General features: G+C 36.3%; 1 protein-coding gene and 1 non-coding gene across 2 annotated transcripts in view; one reads left to right on the top strand and one right to left on the bottom strand.

Annotated features, from left to right (window-relative positions):
* The window catches only part of EPS15 (epidermal growth factor receptor pathway substrate 15), a 137,864-nt gene that overhangs the window by 83,869 nt on the left and 32,191 nt on the right, over nucleotides 1–21,804 (top strand). The window contains exons 13-18 of the mRNA XM_034652457.1: nucleotides 155–227; nucleotides 13,857–14,018; nucleotides 14,446–14,643; nucleotides 19,051–19,254; nucleotides 21,026–21,142; nucleotides 21,361–21,451. Of these exons, the coding sequence (XP_034508348.1) occupies nucleotides 155–227; nucleotides 13,857–14,018; nucleotides 14,446–14,643; nucleotides 19,051–19,254; nucleotides 21,026–21,142; nucleotides 21,361–21,451 (845 nt within the window). The remainder of the gene's footprint in view (nucleotides 1–154; nucleotides 228–13,856; nucleotides 14,019–14,445; nucleotides 14,644–19,050; nucleotides 19,255–21,025; nucleotides 21,143–21,360; nucleotides 21,452–21,804) is intronic.
* On the bottom strand, nucleotides 11,768–11,870 carry LOC117801331. The gene has a single exon (XR_004623848.1). It is a non-coding gene; the product is annotated as a small nucleolar RNA U13 (small nucleolar RNA).

Genomic DNA, 21,804 nt, shown 5'->3' with positions numbered 1-21,804 from the left:
ATAATTAAAAGAGGGTGGAAAACTCTGCCCTTCACTTAAAAATTGAATGTTTCACTATGTATTTAAAAAGCGATTCAGGGTTAGGAGGATGGATAACCATACCTGCTGTAGCTGATGTTCTCAAATATTCTTGCATTGTTTGCTGGTCTTCTAGGGAAAAGAATAATGTGGAACAGGACCTTAAGGAGAAAGAAGATACTATTAAACAGAGGACAAGCGAGGTTCAGGTAAATGAACTGTAAAATTCAATATTCTGTTTCTGATTTAGGAGGATTCATTTTAAATGTATAGGGTCAATTGCTATGTGATGGTTGTGGTATTGATGAGTAGGTCAAGGGAATACCTGTTATTTGTGTGATATAAATATTTGCCTTTTGCAAAATGATAGTTTTTCTCTGAATTCTGGCCTGCAAAGACTATACTGCGATGAGAAAGCAGTATTTTTTAGGATAAAATTCTAGTTTTGTAAAAAATTCTATTTTTAAGATAATATTTACCTACATATTATATTATTAAAGGTAAGTTTGAATGACTTATGAGGCAAATATTATTGCACCAGTAAATTAAGTGTGATGATAATCATCACCGTCATCCTCATCGAAACACAAACTGCTTTTTATGAATGTGACATATTGTTAGCTAGGGGACCTAGTAGTTTTTAAAGGGCTGTTTCTCATAATACTGTTGGATGGGAAATGATATGAAACAATTTAAAATAGCATTTTGTAAGTTGCTTAGTAGCCAGGATATCTTAAACTTAGCATAATGAGATTTAATTCATTTTCACTAAGTGCTGCATTAAGTACCTTCATTTTACAAATAGAAAAGGTAATAAAAACCTCAGTTTCTGATTAAGAAATGATACAAAAAGGGGTTTTTCAAACATTAAAAATATAGAAAATTGAGCAGTGTTGCATTTAGAGCAGTAAACAATGCATGTGACCATGCTATTGGGCCACTCTTTCCTGAATGTTATACCAGCACATACAGGGGGTTGAATGTAGAAGCACTGTTATCAGTTGCTAGTAAAAGCGTATGGACGGGCCTTTTAAAACATGTTACTTGTATGTTGGATTTCCCTGCTTGTGCTGATAGTTTTAAATGAATGAAAGCTCTAAATTGGTAGATCCATTGTTTCGTGATGTAGGACATACACCAGAGATTGTCTATGAGATGTACTGTGCCTGGGTGGAGAGAATGATTTACTTAGGGATTGAAGAAGAAGCCAGAGAGACTTCTTGTTACAAGTTGGTTATTTTATTAGAGCACTACGTTTATTATACATACTGGAATTTTCTTAAAGGTGATGGAAAAGTCAAGAGATCGTCACTAATATATTTCCCTTTGTGGTAGTGAAATAGGGGTGGTTACCTCAATTACATTGTTTTTGTGCAGTTTTTGAGCTTCTTAGGAAATGAAAAGAGACACAGACTTTTAGCAGTTATTGCTGAAAATAGCTTAAGAATGGAAGAGAAAATAATCTATAAAAGTTTCCTCAATCTGAAGAGATAGATACAGTTACTGATATAATACTGGACATCTTCTAAATTTAGCCAGGTACTGTTTCAAAGTATGAAGGTTTTTGCAATGGACAGTATTTTGTTATTTATGTACATCCACCTGTTGGTTTTTCCCTACTGTATCTTTTGAGAATCTGAGTTTTTAAAAGGCTAGTTTGGAACAACGTTGAAATTTACATTGTTCCTTTCAGGCTAAATGAGCTATCCTTGAATATTTGATTTCTTATAATTTTAGAAGTTTTGTTATCAGTCAGAATCTCCTCATTTTTTTTTTTTTTTTTTTTTTTGGTCCCTTTTCACTTAGTGGTGATGATAAGGTATATGTTAAATCTTAAGCTTTGCTAAGTCCAAAATGTATAATTAGCAGAGGGAGTCTATTTAATTTTTCTATATTGGGTGCTGTAAATAAAAGGCAGCTTGGAGCATGCTTAGTACAGACCAAGTTATAATGTTTGAACATAAGTTCGTTGAAAAGAGCACATTAGATTAAAGCTTTGTATAAGTAGATTCATTACGCATTCCACCCCAATACAGGCATCTCTGTATTATACATGGTAATGAGACACTAGACAAAGAATGACATGGATAAATGACATCTACATGTAATTAGAACTTCTCATTTTAGTGATTATTTTCAATTTTCTGAAGCACAAGAGAATTTACCAGAAGTGGTAATAAGTAGATTTCATTACCTATTGATTAACTCTGACTTGCCCATTGGTAATGAGGCACAGACTAAGGAATAACATTGATAATGAAAATCTGTAAGTAACTCTAACTTTATTTTCTAATTTCTCTGGCAAAAGGCAGTTCGCTGGAGTTATTAATTAATAGCATAATCGAAGAACTTAGTGCTTTCTGACACCACTTTTAATATAGGTGCTAATGAGAAATGACAAAATGAAGACATCAGGAGAAAAGTAAGGGAGTTCTGACGTGTTAGTGAGTATCTGCCTAATCCAAACTTGGCTTTTCTGAGTGTTCTTGCTTTTCTCTATATTTATAAAGTGATAGATAGTAATTATATGAGCTCATATCTCAAGCACAAAAACCAAATTTTAGATGCAACCAGAGTGCCAAAAGACTAGTCTTGTTTTGTATCTCTATAGTCTTCCTAACACAGGTAAATTAGAAAATCTGCTACGCAATTAATTTCTGAATTTTTGTTTCCTATTTGTATTCTATGAACTACAATCTTGAAAACTTTCAGTTCAAGACTTTTTTCTTGAAAAACAAACCAGCAGTTAACTTCAACTTTTTTTCCCCCGAAATGATCGCTGTTAACACATATGAAGTATATTGCTAGTTCATCAAGTTCTATGGAGAAATTAGGCCCAAAGTGATCCAGGGGGAAAAAGCTATAAAAAGCCATTCTATTTCAAAGGTCTATGGTCTGGATTTTTGTTTGTTTGTTTGTTTGTTTGTTTGTTTGTTAAGGGGAGAAGGCAGACCCACATTCTTTCCTACCTTAAACTCCCTATATGCAATTTTATTAAAGTTTTTCTTCTGAATAGTTAACAAATTAGGAATTCACTCTCCTATGTGCTTTTCTTCAGTGTTGCGTAAAAGTTTGTAGGAACAACTTGGTATATGACAGACTTGAATTCAGATTCTGGTTCTGACTCTTCCTAGGTTTGTAATCCTAATTAAGTAATTTAACCACTCTACACATTAGCTTTCTATTCTGTAACATGGAATAATAAAAATACCAAATACTTAGAGTTGCTGTAGGAATAAAATGAGATAATGCAGTTACAATGCCTCACAGAGTGATTGGTACCAGGTAAAAGTTCAATAACTGTTCTGATTAGTAGTAGAATTCTTACCCTACTATCATCTCCTTATTATCTATCCTTCCTTCATCATCACACTCTTCCTTCTCTGACTTCTGTCTTCACTTAGGGCTGTCTGCACACAGGACTCATCAATTTGAAAATACCTTTTTTGGTTTTTGTTTTTTTCTGACTACTGCCATGTTAGCTGCCAACCTGTTTGTTTGTTTTCTTTTTCTTTCTTTCTTTCTTTCTTTCTTTCTTTCTTTCTTTCTTTCTTTCTTTCCTTTTCTTTTCTTTTTTTTTCTTTTCTTTTCTTTTTTCTTTTCTTTTCTTTCTTTCTTTCTTTTCTGTATATGGCTGTTTTTTTCTCTTCCTATCCTTTCAAGTAATCCTCTTTAGTCTGCTGTTTACCCATACCACTGAAATTTTTCTTCCCAGAACCAATAATAATCTTAAGGCCAGATCCATTGGTCTTTCCTGCATTGGTTCCTGCTTTCTTGAATTGTGTTCTCTCAGATGTTCTCCTGCCGGTCTGACCCTTCGCTTCTGTTGTCTTCACTAGGGATTGACTGATACATGCCTCTACCTTATTTCCTCTTTTTCCATATGCCCCGTCATCCATATGCTGGTGGCTCCCAAATATTTATCAAGCCCTCTACTCTCTAATCTCACATCTCCAGTTAGACATTTTGGTGTTTATCATTTCAAAGTCAGTGTGTCTAAAATGAGTCTCATTTTGTTGAAAAAATTTGGCTTCAGATTTGGACTTTCCTATTTCTGTCAGTGTTTTCTCATTATTGCCACCCTTTTACCTAACATCTGAAATTTTAAAATCAGATCATAAGTGCTCTTCTTGCCCATCCTCTTCTTGCCCTTCTTCCTAAGCCAATTTTAGTATCATGACTCTCAGCTGTGAAAATCTTTACTGCTGCCCACTGTTGCTGTTAATGATGGGAGGAAGTCATCTCTCATGGGTGTATTGGAAGTAGGAAAAAAAGATGAGATACAAATCCTCCTCTTGTACTACTTGTTTTTTTATTGTCTGCCTCTAAACTGTGTGCCATACACATTCTCTTTCTTATTCCTACCCTTATATCTGTTGTGATCTAGAATGTTCCCTACCTCCCTGCTTATGTGAATTCTGCCCATGCCTTAAAGCCCAGCTCAAATGCCACCACTTCTCTAAATGAAACTTTTCCTTCTCTGTCTCTTAATCTATATCAGTCTTCCCTACGTTGGAACTCCCAGAGGAGTGTGCATTTACTTAGATGGTATGTCCAGTATGTTACCTTCTTGTGCTGGTGTAGTGTGTATGATTCCAGTATCATCCAGCCTCTATTGTAAACTCCTTAAGCTAAGAAATTGTTCTGTGGAACGTTTGTTTCACTATATCTGATAGTATATATTTTTTTAAAGATTTTATTTATTTATTTGACAGAGATAGAGACAGCCAGCGAGAGAGGGAACACAAGCAGGGGGAGTGGGAGAGGAAGAAGCAGGCTCATAGCGGAGGAGCCTGATGTGGGGCTCGATCCCATAACGCTGGGATCATGCCCTGAGCCGAAGGCAGACGCTTAACCGCTGCGCCACCCAGGCGCCCCTATATTTGATAGTATATTATTGGATGGAGATAAATTCAAGGAAGCTGTTGATAATGGAAATGAATAAACTTCAGTTTTATACGTGATATTAAAAATAGGACAAGACACACCCAGAAACCCTACACAGAAAGGATTGGGAGCATGGTAGGCTCATAAAGAGTCAGACTTTTCCATAAAGTTCGTATTCGTTCATGCTACTGTCAAGCAAAAGAAGTTCCCGCTTACTTACACTTGATCAGTAAAGGTTCAGTAATCATACTAATTGTCCTTTTTTTTTTTTTTTTTCATTTTAATCACTTGGGTTTTTTTTTTTTTTCTTTTTCTTTCCTTAGATGAAGAGGGATGACTTATTTTGGGTGGAAGTAAAATTAGATACATGAGCTCAACATTCTTTTCCTAGCGATAATGCTCTTAGAACATGCTGGGAAGCATATGATTGGGAAATACAGGCAGGCTGTTGGTGAGAATTTCTAACACCCACCTAGTTTAATAGACTTCCTTTCTGTTCTTTGACCTAAACATCTTGCTCTATTATAGTTGATACTTTTTTTATATTAAGAATACTCCTGTAAGGGCGCCTGGGTGGCTCAGTTGGTTGAGCGTCTGCCTTTAGCTCGGGTCATGATCCTAGGACCCTGGGATTGAGTCCCGCATTGGGCTTCCAGCTCAGCAGGGGGGTCTGCTTCTCCCTGTCTCTCAAATAAATAAATAAAATCTTAAAAAAAAAAAAAAGAATACTATTACTTCCGTTTTGAGAATTAGGCCAACATAATGAATGTACCTGATTATTTCTAGTTTTGGATTAGTCTGTAGGATTTTAAAAATCAGATAAATAGCATTTTTATAAGATTACTGAAATATTTAAAATTCCCCTTGTTCTCTTTAATAATTCTTCAGGTATAGATATACTAGTATAAGTACATGTCTTTATTTATGCGTTGGGATTTTTAAGTAAGTATTCATAAGTTAGTGGTATTTTTATTTTTTACTCTGTATTTTATGTGAAACATGCAAATGTATTCATATTGCTAATTCTCAATAGGTTTAATGCTTAAGTTACTTCTTCAGTTGTATAACTGACTTGGGCTGCTAAAATAAATTTTACTCTTAATATAGCTAAGAGTTTTTATGTATTTGTTTAAATTCTATTTTTATTACCTCTGTCACACTTCATGGGGTGTGGAAGGATGGGGATGAGTTTGTCATTTTCATTAACTTGTGTGATTTCTAGAAAACAGGACATTTTCCTTGAAAGTTCTTTTTAAATAAAGCCAAGGTACTAGCTCAAAGATCCCTTCATTCCCTGATGAAGAACCTTGAATGTGGCTGCTTTGGTATTTTTCTAAAACAGACCTTGGCACTGTGTTACTGTAGTTTTGTTCACTCCATTCTTGCCAGTCTCTTAATTGACATTGTCCTCCTTTCTTCTGTTGATGGCACAGAGAGGCAAGTAGAGCATGAGCATTGAAAGTAGATCATAACTAGGAAGGCTTCTGCAAATATCTTCAGTCACTTACTGGATGGGATGTCATTTGATAGTGCTGAGGTCATGCACTGAATCAGAAGAGGATTTTCCCAAAGGGCTACCTTAAAGTTAAGAGACAATTATCCTAGTTTAGTGGCAGATACTATTTGCTTAGGAGAGCCTGCCACTGCCCTAGTCAAGGACGGGGTCAGGGGGGTGGTTTGGGGAGGTGGGCAAGGAGGGAGATATGCATCTGTTGCCTTCGCTTAGTCTCAGGATAAGCAAATCTATACCAAAACCAAAATAGCCAAGTACATCTGAATACTGATGTTGATAGGGAAATTACATTGCAATGATGATAGCATTACAAATAATTTCGCGGTGAAATTTGATTCTGATTCTTGTAGTATGTATGTTTGCATCTGTTCATTTTGATTTTGTGCAATTTAATAACTTTAAGTTTGCTTAATAAAATAAGGCCCTTTGGTGTATGGATTAGTGTTAGGATTTTTTAAGAGATTTTTTTTTTTTAAAGATTTTATTTATTTGAGAGAGCGAGAGTGAGAGCCAGAGAGCGTGAGCGGGGTGAGAGAACATGAGCAGGGTGAAGAGCAGAGAGAAGCAAACTCCCCGCTGAGGAGGGAGCCTGCTGTGGGGCTTGATCCATGGACTCCAGGATCATGACCTGAGCTGAAGGCAGACGCTTAACTGACTGAGCTACCCAGGGGCCCCAGGAGATGATCTTTTATCATATTTAGAAATAGACATAAAGGTGGGGCCCCTGGGTGGCTCAGTCAGTTAAGCATCTGACTCTTGATTTTGGCCCACATCATGATCTCAGTGTTGTGAGATCGAGCCCCGTGTTGGGCTCTGCACTGAACATGGAGTCTACTTGTCCCTCTCCCTCTGCTCCTCTCCTGCACGCTCTCTCTCTCTCTCTCTCAAGTAAATAAATAAATAAATAAATAAATAAATAAATAAAAGCTTTAAAAAAAGAAATAGACGTGAAGAAACGTTAATTATAATTAGTTTTAATATGGACATGTATCCAGCTTAGAATATACCACTAAGGTGACGTATTTTCTCAATAACCTTTCCCTTGAAGCCTATACTTTTGTATTACTGTGTGGATTTTTACTGCAGCTAAGAAGTAAGGCTGGGAAATTGGAGCAAATTTGTTTGCTCTGTGGAAAAGAAAGGTCAAGAATGAGTAAATATTATATTGGCTTATTTATTCCCTTTCCTTTTGCACAAACTTATCTTCAAAGGGTGTATTTAAAGTGGCTCACTAAAAATACTAGTTTTGAAAAATGGCTCAATTTATTAAAGGAAACCAGTATTATTCCTACTATTGGTAGTTCTTACATAAAAATTCAGTCACATCTGAATATTTTTATAAAACCTCCAGAGGTATGTGATCCTTTAAAAACTGCAAACTTGACATTTTCAGATTATAAAAGTAATATGGGTCCATAGTAATCTTGTAAAATATAGAAAAGTATTTAAAAAACCCTACAATTTCACATTCTGGAGAGAGCCATTGTTAGCAATTTGCTATATTTTTTATGAATATACATAAATGTCTTTATATTTATTTTTTGATAATACTGTACATGCCTCATATTCAACTTTAAAAAAATTATCATTATGTCCTAGACATTTTCTTTCCTTTTTTTTTATTTTAAGATTTTATTTATTTTAAAGAAAAGAGCAGGGGGAGGGGAGGGGCAGAGCGGGAGAGAGAGAGTCTCAAGCAGACTGTGCACTGAGTGCAGTGCCCGACTATGGGCTCAGTCCCGCAACCCTGACATCACAACTTGAGCCGAAACCAAGAGTTGGCGGCTTAACTGACTGAGCTACCCAGGTGTCCTGCCCCTAGACGTTTTCTTGTGTTATGTGACCCATTTAAGGTAAATTTTATTTTTAATTAGATTTACAATAGAAGTAGAGACATCAAATTTGCATCTATTTATAAAGACTAGATATTATTAGAGATGAAGTCCAAGATTTTTTGGTGGGGGGAGGGTTAGGGGAGGGTGGGAAATCAGACTAGAGTACTTGAGGACGGGAATAGGTCACAGATATTTTTTCCTTTTCCCACCCCTAAACATTTTTAATTAAAGGGAAAGAGAAAAAATTTTTTTCCACAGGATTCTTAAATGCTTTTTAGGCTAGCATATTGTTATAAATAAACTATATAATAACTTTATGACCAAAGTAAGGTTTTTATGATGGATTATATTCCCAAACCAATAAAATTACTTGAGCTGTAGATGGCATTTAAAAATATATTTTATAATTTACTTAAAAGAAATTTTCAAACCACTGTAGTTTTCCCAGTTACTGTGTTAGAGTGAAGCTGTTATTCCACCTTCTTGGAGAGTAAGAGTAGTATATAATATTATGTAAAAAAAAAACACACAAAAATATAAGCTTAAAAACACAAGAAAGGTATATGCCACAGTAATGTGCTAAAGCAGTGAAGATTATTTCCATATAATGGAAATGTTAAATGTCAGATCAGTCTTGTTGCATAGACTATAAAAATATTGAACCAGTATAGAAATTTAGGTATTATTTTAATTTAACAAAAATCATTTAGCGGGGCGCCTGGGTGGCACAGCGGTTAAGCGTCTGCCTTCGGCTCAGGGCGTGATCCCGGCGTTATGGGATCGAGCCCCACATCAGGCTCCTCTGTTGTGAGCCTGCTTCTTCCTCTCCCACTCCCCCTGCTTGTGTTCCCTCTCTCGCTGGCTGTCTCTATCTCTGTCAAATAAATAAATAAAATCTTTAAAAAACAAAAAAACAAAAAACAAAAATCATTTATCATAGGTCAGTTTGAGGCTAATATTTACTTATAGTTTAAGTGCAGAAGGAAGCTTTTCATAGAATGGTAAAAGAACATAAAATCCTTTCTTTTTATCAACCTCAAACACATTTTCCAAGAGTTTTTGCCAGGTACTAGAAACTTTGTAATAGGTACACATCATTGTTTAATTAATCCTCTGGAATGTGCTACACATTGTACTAGATTGTGGAACTTCAAAGAAAGATGAGACCTTGGCTCTGTCCTTCAGTTTATTGTTTAGAGGTAACTATAATGCAGTGTAGTAAGTGTGATAATAGAGGTTAAGTACAAACTGCGGTAAGAGCACAGCAAAGAAAGCCCAAGGTGAGCCAGAGGAGATTAAATTTGGCTGGGTTTTGAAGAATGAATAGTGTTTCCAGGTAACAATCGTGTGGAATTGTGGCAGAGGAATGTGGAATTGTGTTCCAGGTAACAATGGCAGAGAGATGACTTAGGAAAGGCACAGGGACATTGAAGTATATTGTCTCTTGGAGAAAGAAGATGGTTTCTTGAGTCTGGGGCACAGGTGAATATAAGGAAAAGAGGGTAGTAGAGGAAGAGGAAGGATAATGTGGGGCCCAGAATTGAAGGTTCTGATGTATCTTGTTTGGCAATTTTACTTTATCCTACAGATAAGAGGGAGCCATTATATATTTTGCAGAGAGACTAAAGAACTCTCGTTTTCAATTTTTTTTTTTTTTAGAGAAGTTGGACATTTGGAATAGGAAGAAACAGAATAAGTATGAATCAAGGAAGGGACAATGAAAACTAGTATGTATTGAGAGCCAATGCCAGGTGCATCTCTAAAACTATATCTTCATTTTGAGTATGGATCAGTTCACAGTATAGGGTAGGTTAAAAATTTAGGCATGAAAAAAATTTAGGCATGCTGGCAAACTAATTATTAAGCACTAGTGGAGCTTACCATTATGAATCTATAATCCCTTAGACTCATGGAATGTCCACACAAGAAGAGTCTTTCATGATCCTCCATTGTGTGGGCCCTTTTAAAGGAACTTTTTAAAGAAAGCAGCATGATAATAATTGCACTTTTAGATTAATCAGTTGGTTGAGAAAATATGTGAAAATCAGTTATTAAAAGCATTGTTCAGTGTTTTATTTAATCACAGAAGCATCTACATATATTTGAAAAATATTGGCATACTTATGAGACATTTGGTCTATAGACACTGTATAGCTTAGTGATTAAGGACTCAGACTCTGGAATCAGAACCTAGTTTGAATCCATTACCTGCTAACTGTAACTTTGGATAAGTACTTGTCCATCTGTGCCTCAGTTTTCTCATCCGTAAAATGTGAATAACAATAGTACCTACTTCATAGATCTGTCATATGGATTACAAATGACTTAATATGTTAAGAGCCTGGGACAATACTTAGCACACTGTAAGGGCTGTTATAGAAGTCCTTGTTTTGTATAGTCATGCAATAATTCAGAGACTTTCTTCTGAGTTTTTCTTTTGTTGTTCTTAGATTCTTTTTTTTTTTTTTAAGATTTTATTTATCTATTTGACAGAGATAGAGACAGCCAGCGAGAGAGGGAACACAAACAGGGGGAGTGGGAGAGGAAGAAGCAGGCTTGTAGCGGAGGAGCCTGATGTGGGGCTCGATCCCAGAACGCTGGGATCACGCCCTGAGCCGAAGGCAGACGCTTAACGACTGCGCCACCCAGGCGCCCCTGTTGTTTTTAGATTCTTATTCTGATGAATGATTGATGGGGTCTTTGAATAGTATGTTATTAAAAAGAGATCATTATTTTTAGAAATTTGTTTTCACAATTTTATTTCACCCTTTCTGAGATCTCTGCCCACCTCCTGCCAGAACATGCCTTAGAGTTATCAGTTCCTTCTTCCTTACTTGTGGTTCCGGGAGAAAATTAAGTCCTAATTCCCTTTGCAAACCTTTATAAACAGTGAATTAATCTCTCTTCCATGTATCTACAACGGTACTAGTATTGTACCATTCTTCAAAGAATTGGGAAATAGTCACTCAGATGATTTTCTGTGGTTTAGGTGAGGAACCCCAAATGTTAGAGGACATATAAATCAGGACTTCTTGGCTGCTCTGTTTACTGGTGGTAATGATAATGGCAGTGGCCTGTCACCCAAGGTCTCTTTTGTATTTTTTTTTTTAAATAGACTTTTTTTTAAGAGTAGTTTTAGGTTCATAGTAAAATTAAGCAGAGGGTACAGTGATTTCCCATTGTAATTTTTTTAGTTTCTGTAGCCTTTATTATTAAGCATAAAGTATAGTACATAAATAAATAAATACAGCATTTTCAGATTGATTTATCTTTAGGAAATTCCTTCCTACACTGAGATCTCTATTTTCTTCCATACATTTTTAAAAATTTTTATTTTCCATACATTTTAAAGTTTTGTTTTTCACACTTAGGTCTGTAATATTCCTGGAATTTATTTTTCTCTTTGGTGTGATTTAGAGACTTCATTTTATTTTTTACCACACAGGTATGCCCAGCATATTTGCTGAATATTTAATTCTTTTTTCCCTCCCATCAATTTTTTTTTCCAAGTTCATGTCAGATGGATAATGTGCCAAGGTTGTAACAAGGTGGGGGGGGGCACATGTCACACAATGGCATGAACACCCAATCATCACACTTATGAACTACAAAAGGATCCTCCTTCCAGTCAATTTTAATGTCATGTTTTCACATCACTATTTTTGTATATGCCAGATCTGTGTCTAAATTCTGTTCTGTTACTTTAATCTATTTGTCTATCCTTCTATCAACACCAAACTGTCTTTTTTAGTTTTCCAATAATTCATAATACATAGTAGGTTAAGTCCTTTTACATATTATTATGCTGTTTCTTTTTCTTTTTTCTTCCAAATGTGTTTTAGAACCAGCTTGTCAGTCTCCTTGCAAAATCTTGTTAGCATTTTCATTGGAATGTATAGATTAATTAGGAAAGAATTGACATCTTTATGTCATTCATCATTCACTAAATATGGAGTACCTCTTGTATACTAGGAACTGGGAATATAGCAGTGAACAAAACTCACAAATATCTCCCCGCTCATGGAGCTTATATTGTACGGGAAAGAAATAGATCATGAGCAAGATAAATAAATTTTATGCTTTGTTATTCATAGTAGCCAAAAACTGGGAACAATCTAAATGTCCATCAAATGTGTATCCATATAATGAAATACTACTACTCAGCAATAAAAAGGAACAAACTACCTATACATGCAACAACTGAGACAAATCTCAAAAATACTATACTAGGTGTAAGAAGCCAGATACAATAGATTACATATGGTATGATTCCATTTATATGAAATTTCTACAAAAGGCAAAAACTGTAGCAACAGCAGATCAATACAGATGAGCCTTGAAAACATGCTAAGTCACAAAGAAGCCAATCACAAAAAAACCAGATGTTGTATGATTTCATTTATATTAACTGTCCAGAATAGACAGAGCTTATCGAGATGGAAAGTAGATTGGTGGTTGCCTAGGGCTGGGGTGACTGGGAGGGAAATAGAGAGGGACTTGCTAGTGGGTATGGGGTTTCTTTTTGGGGTGATGAAAATGTTCTAAAAAAATTGTGATGGTTGCATAACTCTGTAAAGGTACTAAAAGCCATTGGACTGTATACTTTAAATGGGTGAGTTGTATGGTATGTTTATCTCAATAAAGCTGTGCTAGAAAATGAATAAAATAACTGCTATATATGAAGGAGACTTAGGGGAGGGAGGTGGTGGTAATGGTACTGGTGATGCTGGTGCTGATGAGGAAGGCCTCACTCTGAGAAGGTTATAGTTGAGGAAAGACTTGAAAGAGATGAGGGTTTGAGCCATATGGATACCTGGGGAGAAAACTTTCTAGGAAGAAGGGATAATCAGTGGAAGATCCTGAGAAAGGAGCCTGTCTGGCATGTTTGAGGAGCAGCAGTGAGGCCAGAGTGGCTGAGCAAGGAGGAGCACAGTAGGAATTGAAGTTGGGAGATGCAGGGCTGTTGTGAGGACTTTGGTATTTACAGTAAAGGAAATGGGGAGTCAATGCAGAATTTTGAATAGAGGAGTGACTCATCTGACAAAGGTTTTTTACAGTGGCCGCTGGGCTGAAAATAAACTGTAGGTAGCCTGGGTAGAAGCAGGGAAACCAGTTAGAAGGCAGCAATCCGAGAGAGAGAACAGTGACTTGGACCAAGGTTGAGGGAAAAAAATGGTCAGATTTTGAATATATTTTGAAGGAAGAAGCAATAAAATTTGCTGACAGATTGGAGATGAGATGTGAGAGAAAGAGAAGAGTCAAAGAACATGTTGGATTTTTTGGCCAGAGAAACTGAGAGGGGGAAGATTGAGGATAAAGCAGATTTGGGGGGTAGGGGGAATGCCAGGAGTTCTGTTTTTGACATGTTCGAGAAGCTCATCAGACATCCAAAGACAGATTTGAGTAAGCAAATTGGATTTTAAAATCTGGAGTCTAGGGAAGAAATCCTGAAGTAAAGATAGTATTTAAAGCTAGGATTCCTCCAGTCTACCAACACAATATATTTAATAAGACTTCATTTTCCCTTAAGATAGGCTTTTAAAAATTGTTGACCTTCCCCTCTCTCCAAAGATAATAAATATGTTAATTTTCTTGTATTTCAGGATCTGCAAGATGAAGTTCAAAGGGAGAATACCAATCTGCAAAAACTACAGGCCCAGAAACAGCAAGTACAGGAACTCCTTGATGGACTGGATGAGCAGAAATCCCAGCTGGAGGAGCAACTGAAGGAAGTTAGAAAGAAATGTGATGAGGAGGCCCAGCTGGTAAATCTGGCCATTCGCTGCTGCCTGTATCTGTACCTTAGTTGCTTTTCCTGGCATAGGATGGAAATGTTCTTTGCTTGTTGCTCCTGCTGTTGTTAGGTGGCAGTCTAGTCAACAGTTGGGGCACATGAAGGAGTTTGGAGCACTGTTCACCCTGAAATTGTAGGCCCTCTTTTGGGGAAAGAGGGCACTTAATGTACTGCTTTTCCAAATTTTAGCTGAAAGTGTGGTACCTATGCCTTCAAGTCCCCTCTCTTTATCTCCTAATTGCCCTTTTCTACCAAAAATATATACTTCAAAAAAAAAAAAAAACCCCACCAAAATAGTAAACTGAACAAATAAATATACTTGCATTATGGAATATTTTAATGACAACTCTTTTTTTTTTTTTTATCCCTTTTTCTTGTCCTTCACTCCCATGTTACAGATCTCATCCCTGAAAGCTGAATTAACAAGTCAAGAATCCCAGATCTCTACTTACGAGGAAGAGCTGGCTAAAGCTAGGGAAGAGTTGAGTCGCCTACAGCAAGAAACGGCAGAATTGGAAGAGAGCGTGGAGTCAGGGAAGGCTCAGCTGGGACCTCTTCAGCAGCACCTGCAAGATTCACAACAGGAAATCAGTTCAGTAAGTCTTTGTGGCAATGAGAAATAAGCAGAAACAGGGCCTCACCTCTCCTCTTAGTAAATAATACTTTCTCAGTTCATGTTCCTTTTCCCTCTGCCTAGCCTGTTATTCATTTTTCATTTGTTTTATACAAGGAGGTTTCTTGTTACCTGTCATAAGTTAAAATTGTCATACATCTTGTACATCTGGTTATTATCACTGGAGTCATGGCTAAGGGTATGGGTTTTGTAGATGCATGGTTTAGGGTCAAGTGGTGGCTCTGCCACTTACTGCCTGAATCATCTTAGTATCAGATTCCTCATCTTTAAAATTGGAGAATTAACAGTACCTCTACCTTTTAGGTCTGCTGTAAGGATTAAATGAAATGTTAAGGATTAAATGCTATGAGACAGTTTAGCATTGTGTTTGGTGCATAAATACTCTCTAAAGTGTTGCTTATTTTCATAAATACTGCCCCCCCATGAACATTTGCTTATTTGGAGACCTTTATTATTTTAATTAGGAAATTGTTCTTTATAGACAAACATGCTGTGTTGTGTGGGTCCAGAGTTGTTATTTCTAGGCTTCCCTAAATGGAGAATATTATTTTATAGAATGATAGTAAGATAGGAGGAGAAAGATCATGTAGCCCATTCCTTTCATTTTGAATTTGAATAAACTGAAGCCAAGGAAGATTACATTGGTTACATTGCCTTTAAAAGAACCACAGCCTAGAATCCAGATCTTCCAACATGTAGTCCAGTATTCTCAGTTAATTATTGTGTATAATGAAGTCCTACCCCTTGATATGCTTTCTTCCCCTCTGACAGGTGAATACCTACTCACTCATCTTGCAAGACATAACTTAAATTCTTATTTCTTTATAGCATTTTCTGAACCCTGCCTGTATTGGACTCTACTTCTGTTACAGCAATAGTAACATTTTTCCCTGCATATTTGTTTGTGTGTCTGTCTCCCCCAGCAGACTGAACTTTTTGGGTCTAGAAACTTACACATTTTTTTTTCTCTCTTATCATTTAGCACAGTTCTTATCCCAGTGTAGGTACTCAATAGACAGGTAACCCAAAAGAAGGCTGTCCTGGTGGGAATGCTACCAGCTGAATGAATAGTCTTTAAAATAATTTTCTTCTTTGAGTTTATTTAAAAAAAATTTTTTTTGGACCAATAATTTACATACCGTAAAATTTACAGGTTTTAAGGATGCAATTCAGTGATTTTCAGTAAACTTAGAATTGTTCAAACATCACAATCCAGTTTTAGAACATTTCTATCACTCCTAAAAGATCCCTTACACCCATTTGTAGTGAGTCCCTGCTTCTATGTCTAGGTAAGTACTAATCCGCTTTCTGCTTCTGTAGGTTTGCCTTTTCTGAGCACTTCATGTAGATGAAATCAAACACTGTGTAGTCTTTTTCATGTGTTTTCCTTCACAAGCATAATATTTTTGAGGCTCATCTCTTTTGCAGCGTGTACAAACATTATATTTCATTGTATATTTATAAAGTCTTTTGTTTATCCATTCACTGATTAATGGGCATTTGAATTCTTTCTACTTGTTGGTTATTATGAATAATACTGCTGTGAACATTTGCATACAATTCTTTGTGTGGACATATGTTTTCATTTTTCTTGGGTATGGAATAGTTTATATTGTAAAGTTACGTTTAAAATTTTTTTTAACTTTAAATTGCCAAACTGTTTTCCAAGGTCGCTATACCATTTCACATTCCCACTAACAAGATATGAGGGTTCCAGTTTCTCCACAATCTTACCAACACTTTACTGTCTGCCTAACTGATTTTAGTCATTCTAGTGGGTGTGAAGTGGTATCTCATAGTTTCTAATTTGTATTTTTCTAGCAACCAGTGATGTTGAATATCTTTTCGTGTGCTTGTTAGCCATTTGTATATCCTCTTGTATGAAATGTCTGTATAAATCTTTTGCCTATTTTTAAAAAATGGATTGTTTGTCTAATTATTATTAAATTGCAGGAGTTTTTTAAAATATCTTCTGGATATAAGTTCTTTTTTTTTTTAATGTTTTTTTTATTATGTTATGTTAGTCACCATACAGTACATTCCTGGTTTTTGATGTAAAGTTCGATGATTCATTAGTTGCATATAACACCCAGTGCACCATGCAATACATGCCCTCCTTACTAGCCATCACCAGCCTATCCCATTCCCCCACTCCCCTCCCCTCTGAAGCCCTCAGTTTGTTTCTCAGAGTCCATAATCTCTTATGCTTCATTCTTTATCAGATATTTGATTTGCAAATAATTTCTCCCAGTCTCTGGCTTGTCTTTTCATTTTCTCTAAGTTTTTTGGAAGGGAACTTCTTTCAAAGGGAGGAACATAAATGAGGAAAGTAGAAAGGACTCTGGATATTATAAATTGTCATTGAGAACATAAAACAGTGTTTCTGAGCAAGGAAAATAATCTCAGCAAACTATACTACCAAGTGTGCCAGATAATATTTGCTATCTATGGGAGGAATTATATTATAACCTTGCATCTGGTCTCCAAACCTTAAGAACAAACATACCAGGGGGCCCCTGGCTGGCTCAGTCAGTAGTGCATATGACTCTTGATCTCGGGGTTGTAAGTTCAAGCCCCACATTGGGTGTAGAGTTTACTTAGGAAAATCAGTCAATCATCAGTCAACCACACACACACACAAAAATAAACATACCTATTTCTTACATTTGACTTAGTGACTTGTGTGTCTTTCCCTCAGATGGCAGTATTTTCCCATGGGTCTATAAAAAACTAAAATCCAAATTGTATATTATCCTGAAACTTTAATTGCTCTTTAAAGCTAAACTATAGCCTTTCTGGAAGAAGGAATAACTGACGAAAAATTTCTGACTTGCTAAATTTTCATTTATACTTCTTGTATTTATGGTAAGAAAAAGCAAAGAACCTTTGGCTTTAACTCTATGTATCTTACTTACACACTAAAAACTTTACACTGTTTTTATCCAAATGTTTCTGGCATTCTGGTATTTTATTGCATTTCTCTTCCACAGTTTGCAAAGAGCTTGTGTTAGTTGTGTGACTTTTTTTTTTCTCCTATATCCTCTAAGTTTATGCAGAGACTAAGGAAGAAGACAGGCTAAGTGACAAGTATGTGAGAGCGCCAGACACATGAAAGCCTAGTTTTGTTCAAGATTTTATTGTCTCAGAAGTAACTATAAGGAATAAGGTGTCTTAAATAGTACTCTTTGGTAGGCATGTATTTCCACATACTGCTTCATCTATATGATGGTTATTATTTTAGTGTTAGGTTTTAAATTTTAGACTGTAAAGGTTTAGTGGATATTAAAATTGTTTTAATGGTCATGATAAAAATTTTTTAAAAAATGGAATAAGACAGTAGTGTTCTGGAGTGTTCAGAGCTTTTGAGTCTGGTGCTGCTGACCACCAAAATGTTCATGTTTTGGGACTCCATGAGCTGACCCAGCTTGACATACTGGTAACTAGAAGCAAATAAACATCATCTTATTGCTGTTCAAATGCATGCAGCCTGAGGTGTTTCATAGGTTCAGTCAGGAACAAGAAAAAAGTCAGAAGGACCATGACTGGGAAAATAGAGAGGAGATACTGGGCAGCCCTGAAGCAGATGGACAAGAGGAGAGCTCTGCTTCTGGTCCCCACAGAAAACATCTCCCTGGCCTATAAAGTCAGTGATTGTGCCCGACTCAATGTGAAATGCTGCCTTATCCATAAAATTGTTTTCTCCATATGATGTAAAACCATTTCATACATGCACATTTGTTTTCCTAATATACTTTGCAAGTTTTTCATGTATAAAAAAATTAAATTAACTGTTGTTAATAATGGAGTACCACACTATGTACATTTTTAAAATAGAAAGTGAAAAGTCTGATAATTCTACCTCCTGGAGAAAAACAATGTTTGTAGCATGGTATCTTTTTAGAATTCTGTCTGTATGTGGATGCACCTTTCTGTGTGGGCCAGTGCATTCATATGTGTACCTTCCCAAAAGGAGTATGGATGGCTCCAAGTCCTTGGGTGCTCTCCCTCAGCTTCCTTTATTTTTCCCAAAGCTTCATCACAAAATCTTCTCTTGTTCTGTTACTTTGCTGTCTTTTTCCCAATATCCTGACCCTTTTCCCAGTTATACTTAAAGAACACCAAAATGTAGCTATTAAATCGAAATTCTTGGAGCTTTCAAAAGATGTGCAAAAGCAAATCCGTATATACTGGAATGTCAAGAGAACTTGCTGGGATGGGTTATTGAAATCTCTCTAAACTGTGCTGCATTCCCAGAGGATTCTCTTTAATGGAAACAAATTTATCTTTGAGTCTAAGGATGTAGCTATTTTTATGTTTTGTGTCCTTCTAGTAATAAATTCTGTTTTGTATTCCTCCTTTGTGTTGACAGATGCAAATGAAACTGATGGAAATGAAAGAGCTGGAAAACCATAATACTCAGTTAAATTGGTGCAGTAGCCCACACAGCATTCTTGTAAATGGTGCTGCAGATTACTGCAGCCTCAGTACCAGCAGCAGTGAAACAGCTAACCTTAATGAGCATGCTGAAGGCCAAGGCAACCTGGAGTCAGAGCCCATACACCAGGAGTCCCCAGTGAGTCTAATAGTTCTGTAACCTTAGTAATCAACTTCAGAAGAAAAAAAAATGGATTCGGGTCAAAGTTTTTGTTAACATCATAATTGATATAAATATGGGACCTTGCCTCATCTGAGGACAGTTGATTCCCCCCCACCCCCGCAGAGGGAGATCCAACAGTTCTGACACTGTTAGCTAGTGTAAAAATGTAATTTTAACCAATCTGTATGTTATAAAGAATGTTTTCAAAACAGTAGCTCTGTAGATAGTAACTTTTAAAAACATTTTTTTAAGTATTCTCACCCAGTGCTGAAAGTAATTCTTTATTTCATAATGTTGAGGACATTTATTTACCAGTTACTTAGCATACAGCAGTACTGCTATTATATGTGAGAGCTACAAAGACAAAAGACTGTAACCGTGCCTTTAGGCAGCATACAGCCTAGCGGTGTAACACCGTGTGAAAGGGCTGTGATATTCGGGTAGGACAGCTTGAAGGGGGCTCAAGATTGTATAGAAAAAGCTTTATAAGTGATCTTCAAATTAAGAAGTGTTAAGCAAAGAAGAAGGTGGTATATTCCTGGCAGAGAAAACGGCATTTGCATAGGCATGAGATGGGAGAAATATGCCACACAGGGTCACGAGAAGTTCTTGAAGGATAGCTTGTGATGGTGGGGAGAGTACTGGTAGGAGATGAAGCTCTCTTATAGTGGCTCCCTGGATAACCTCTTACTTAAAATACAAATGTCTGCACCCCGCTATAAATTTGCTGAACTAGAATTTCTGGGATGGTGCCAGGCACATATATTTTTACAAAAAATTCTGTGGGTGATTATGATGTGCGCCTGGATAAAAATGACCACTTTTAGGTCAGAAAGGGACAGAGAGTAAGACATTTGGATTCATTTTGAAGCATTGGGGGATTTACCTTACTGCAGTGAGTAGCCATTGAAGAATTTTAAGCAAGGTGTGACATAATTGCATTTACCTTTTCGAGAAATGTAGAAAATGGATTTGAGAGTGAGACTGGACACACAGAGATTTGTTAAGAAACTATTGGAATGGTCCGTGTGAGATTGTTTTAGCCTAAACTTAAGCAGTAATAGGAGAGATGATGAGGAGAAGAGTACAAGTTTGAGAGGTACTAAAGACAAAATCAGCAGACTTGGTTTGTATTTAGGCATTGCAATCTTGGATACACTATACAATGTTCTTTTAAGTAACAAAGTTTATCCTTCAAAGACACAGGGTGTTATGAAATGGAGATTTCCCCTGCTACTTCTTAAGCCCTGTTACCTACTGGTCTAAATCCAAAAAGCAATGGGAAGCCATTGAAGGCCCTTTAACCAGAAGGGTCATGATCAGATTCATATTTTAGATCTATTCCTTTAGCTACTATAAGAAGGATCAGTTGGAAGGGCGCATATTGGAGGCAGGAAGGCAGTTGCAAGGTTATGCTGGATTAGAATGATGATACTATAAATAGATGATAGTGACAGTGAGGATGGAGAGGAATGGATTTGAGAAGGAGGTAGGAGGTGAACTCAGCAAGACTTGGAGGCTTGTTGGGAGATGACCAGAGGGAAGTGGTTAAGTGTTTAAGTTTTCTGGTCTGAGTTTCTTCGATGCTCGATGATACCATTTTCCTAAGATTTTAAGAGAAGAACTCATTTAATGAATACATTCTGCTTGTCTTCTGTATTTTTAGCAATTTTTGGTTATCCTTTGTCAGTTTCTTCTGCCAAGTAGAAAATACATTGTTAGTCCATGTAGCATTAATATTTTGTAGGCAAGAAGTAGTCCTGAAGTACTGCCTTCTGGTGTGACTGATGATAATGAAGTGGCGACTGCAGCTGTTAATGAGAAAGTTTGTCCTGAATTTAATAGTGACAGACATTCAAAAGAGGTAAAAATAATTTTATGTGTAAATGTTCTCATTACTGGTTTTCCTAGATGGGTCATACACTGTTTAAGGCTAAGGAAAGAAAAATATATTAAGTGACTACAGAAATATTTGTTATATTACCATCCATTGATTTTTCAAAGCATTTTTTTTTATTTTAAAATGTTACATCTTAAAACTGGTTCCTAAAAGAATATTTTTTAATTTAAAATCATTTTTAGGGAGATCCATTTAATGTAGAATCAAGTTCACTGACAGATCCAGTTGCAGATACAAACTTGGATTTTTTCCAGTCTGATCCTTTTGTTGGCAGTAAGTACTCTTATTTTTATACTATGGATTTACCCCCCCCAAAAAAAGTCTTTTTATGTAACTGTATAAAAATTCAGGCTCGTTTTGAGATCCTACTTGTTACAACAAAAGTAGAGGGGTATAGAGATGTTATATGCTTGTATTTGCTGGTATTTGTCCTTGTCAGGCAACTAACTCCGGAGACTAAGCCACTGATTATGTCTGAGGAGCCCCTGATTAAGAGCGTGTTTCTTCTTCAGAATAAGAAACAAAAGATAGATATTATGCACCAGGAGAGGAGATTAGGTACTCTTAAGTCAACCAGCAATTTTTTACTGAAGTGCCAGCACCATGATTTTAAAACAGTGGAATCT

This window comes from Ailuropoda melanoleuca, chromosome 2 (genome assembly GCF_002007445.2).
Source record: "Ailuropoda melanoleuca isolate Jingjing chromosome 2, ASM200744v2, whole genome shotgun sequence".
Lineage (NCBI taxonomy): Eukaryota > Metazoa > Chordata > Mammalia > Carnivora > Ursidae > Ailuropoda > Ailuropoda melanoleuca.
Note: the sequence above shows the minus strand (reverse complement) of the source record. Positions and strands in the feature narration are given on the sequence as shown.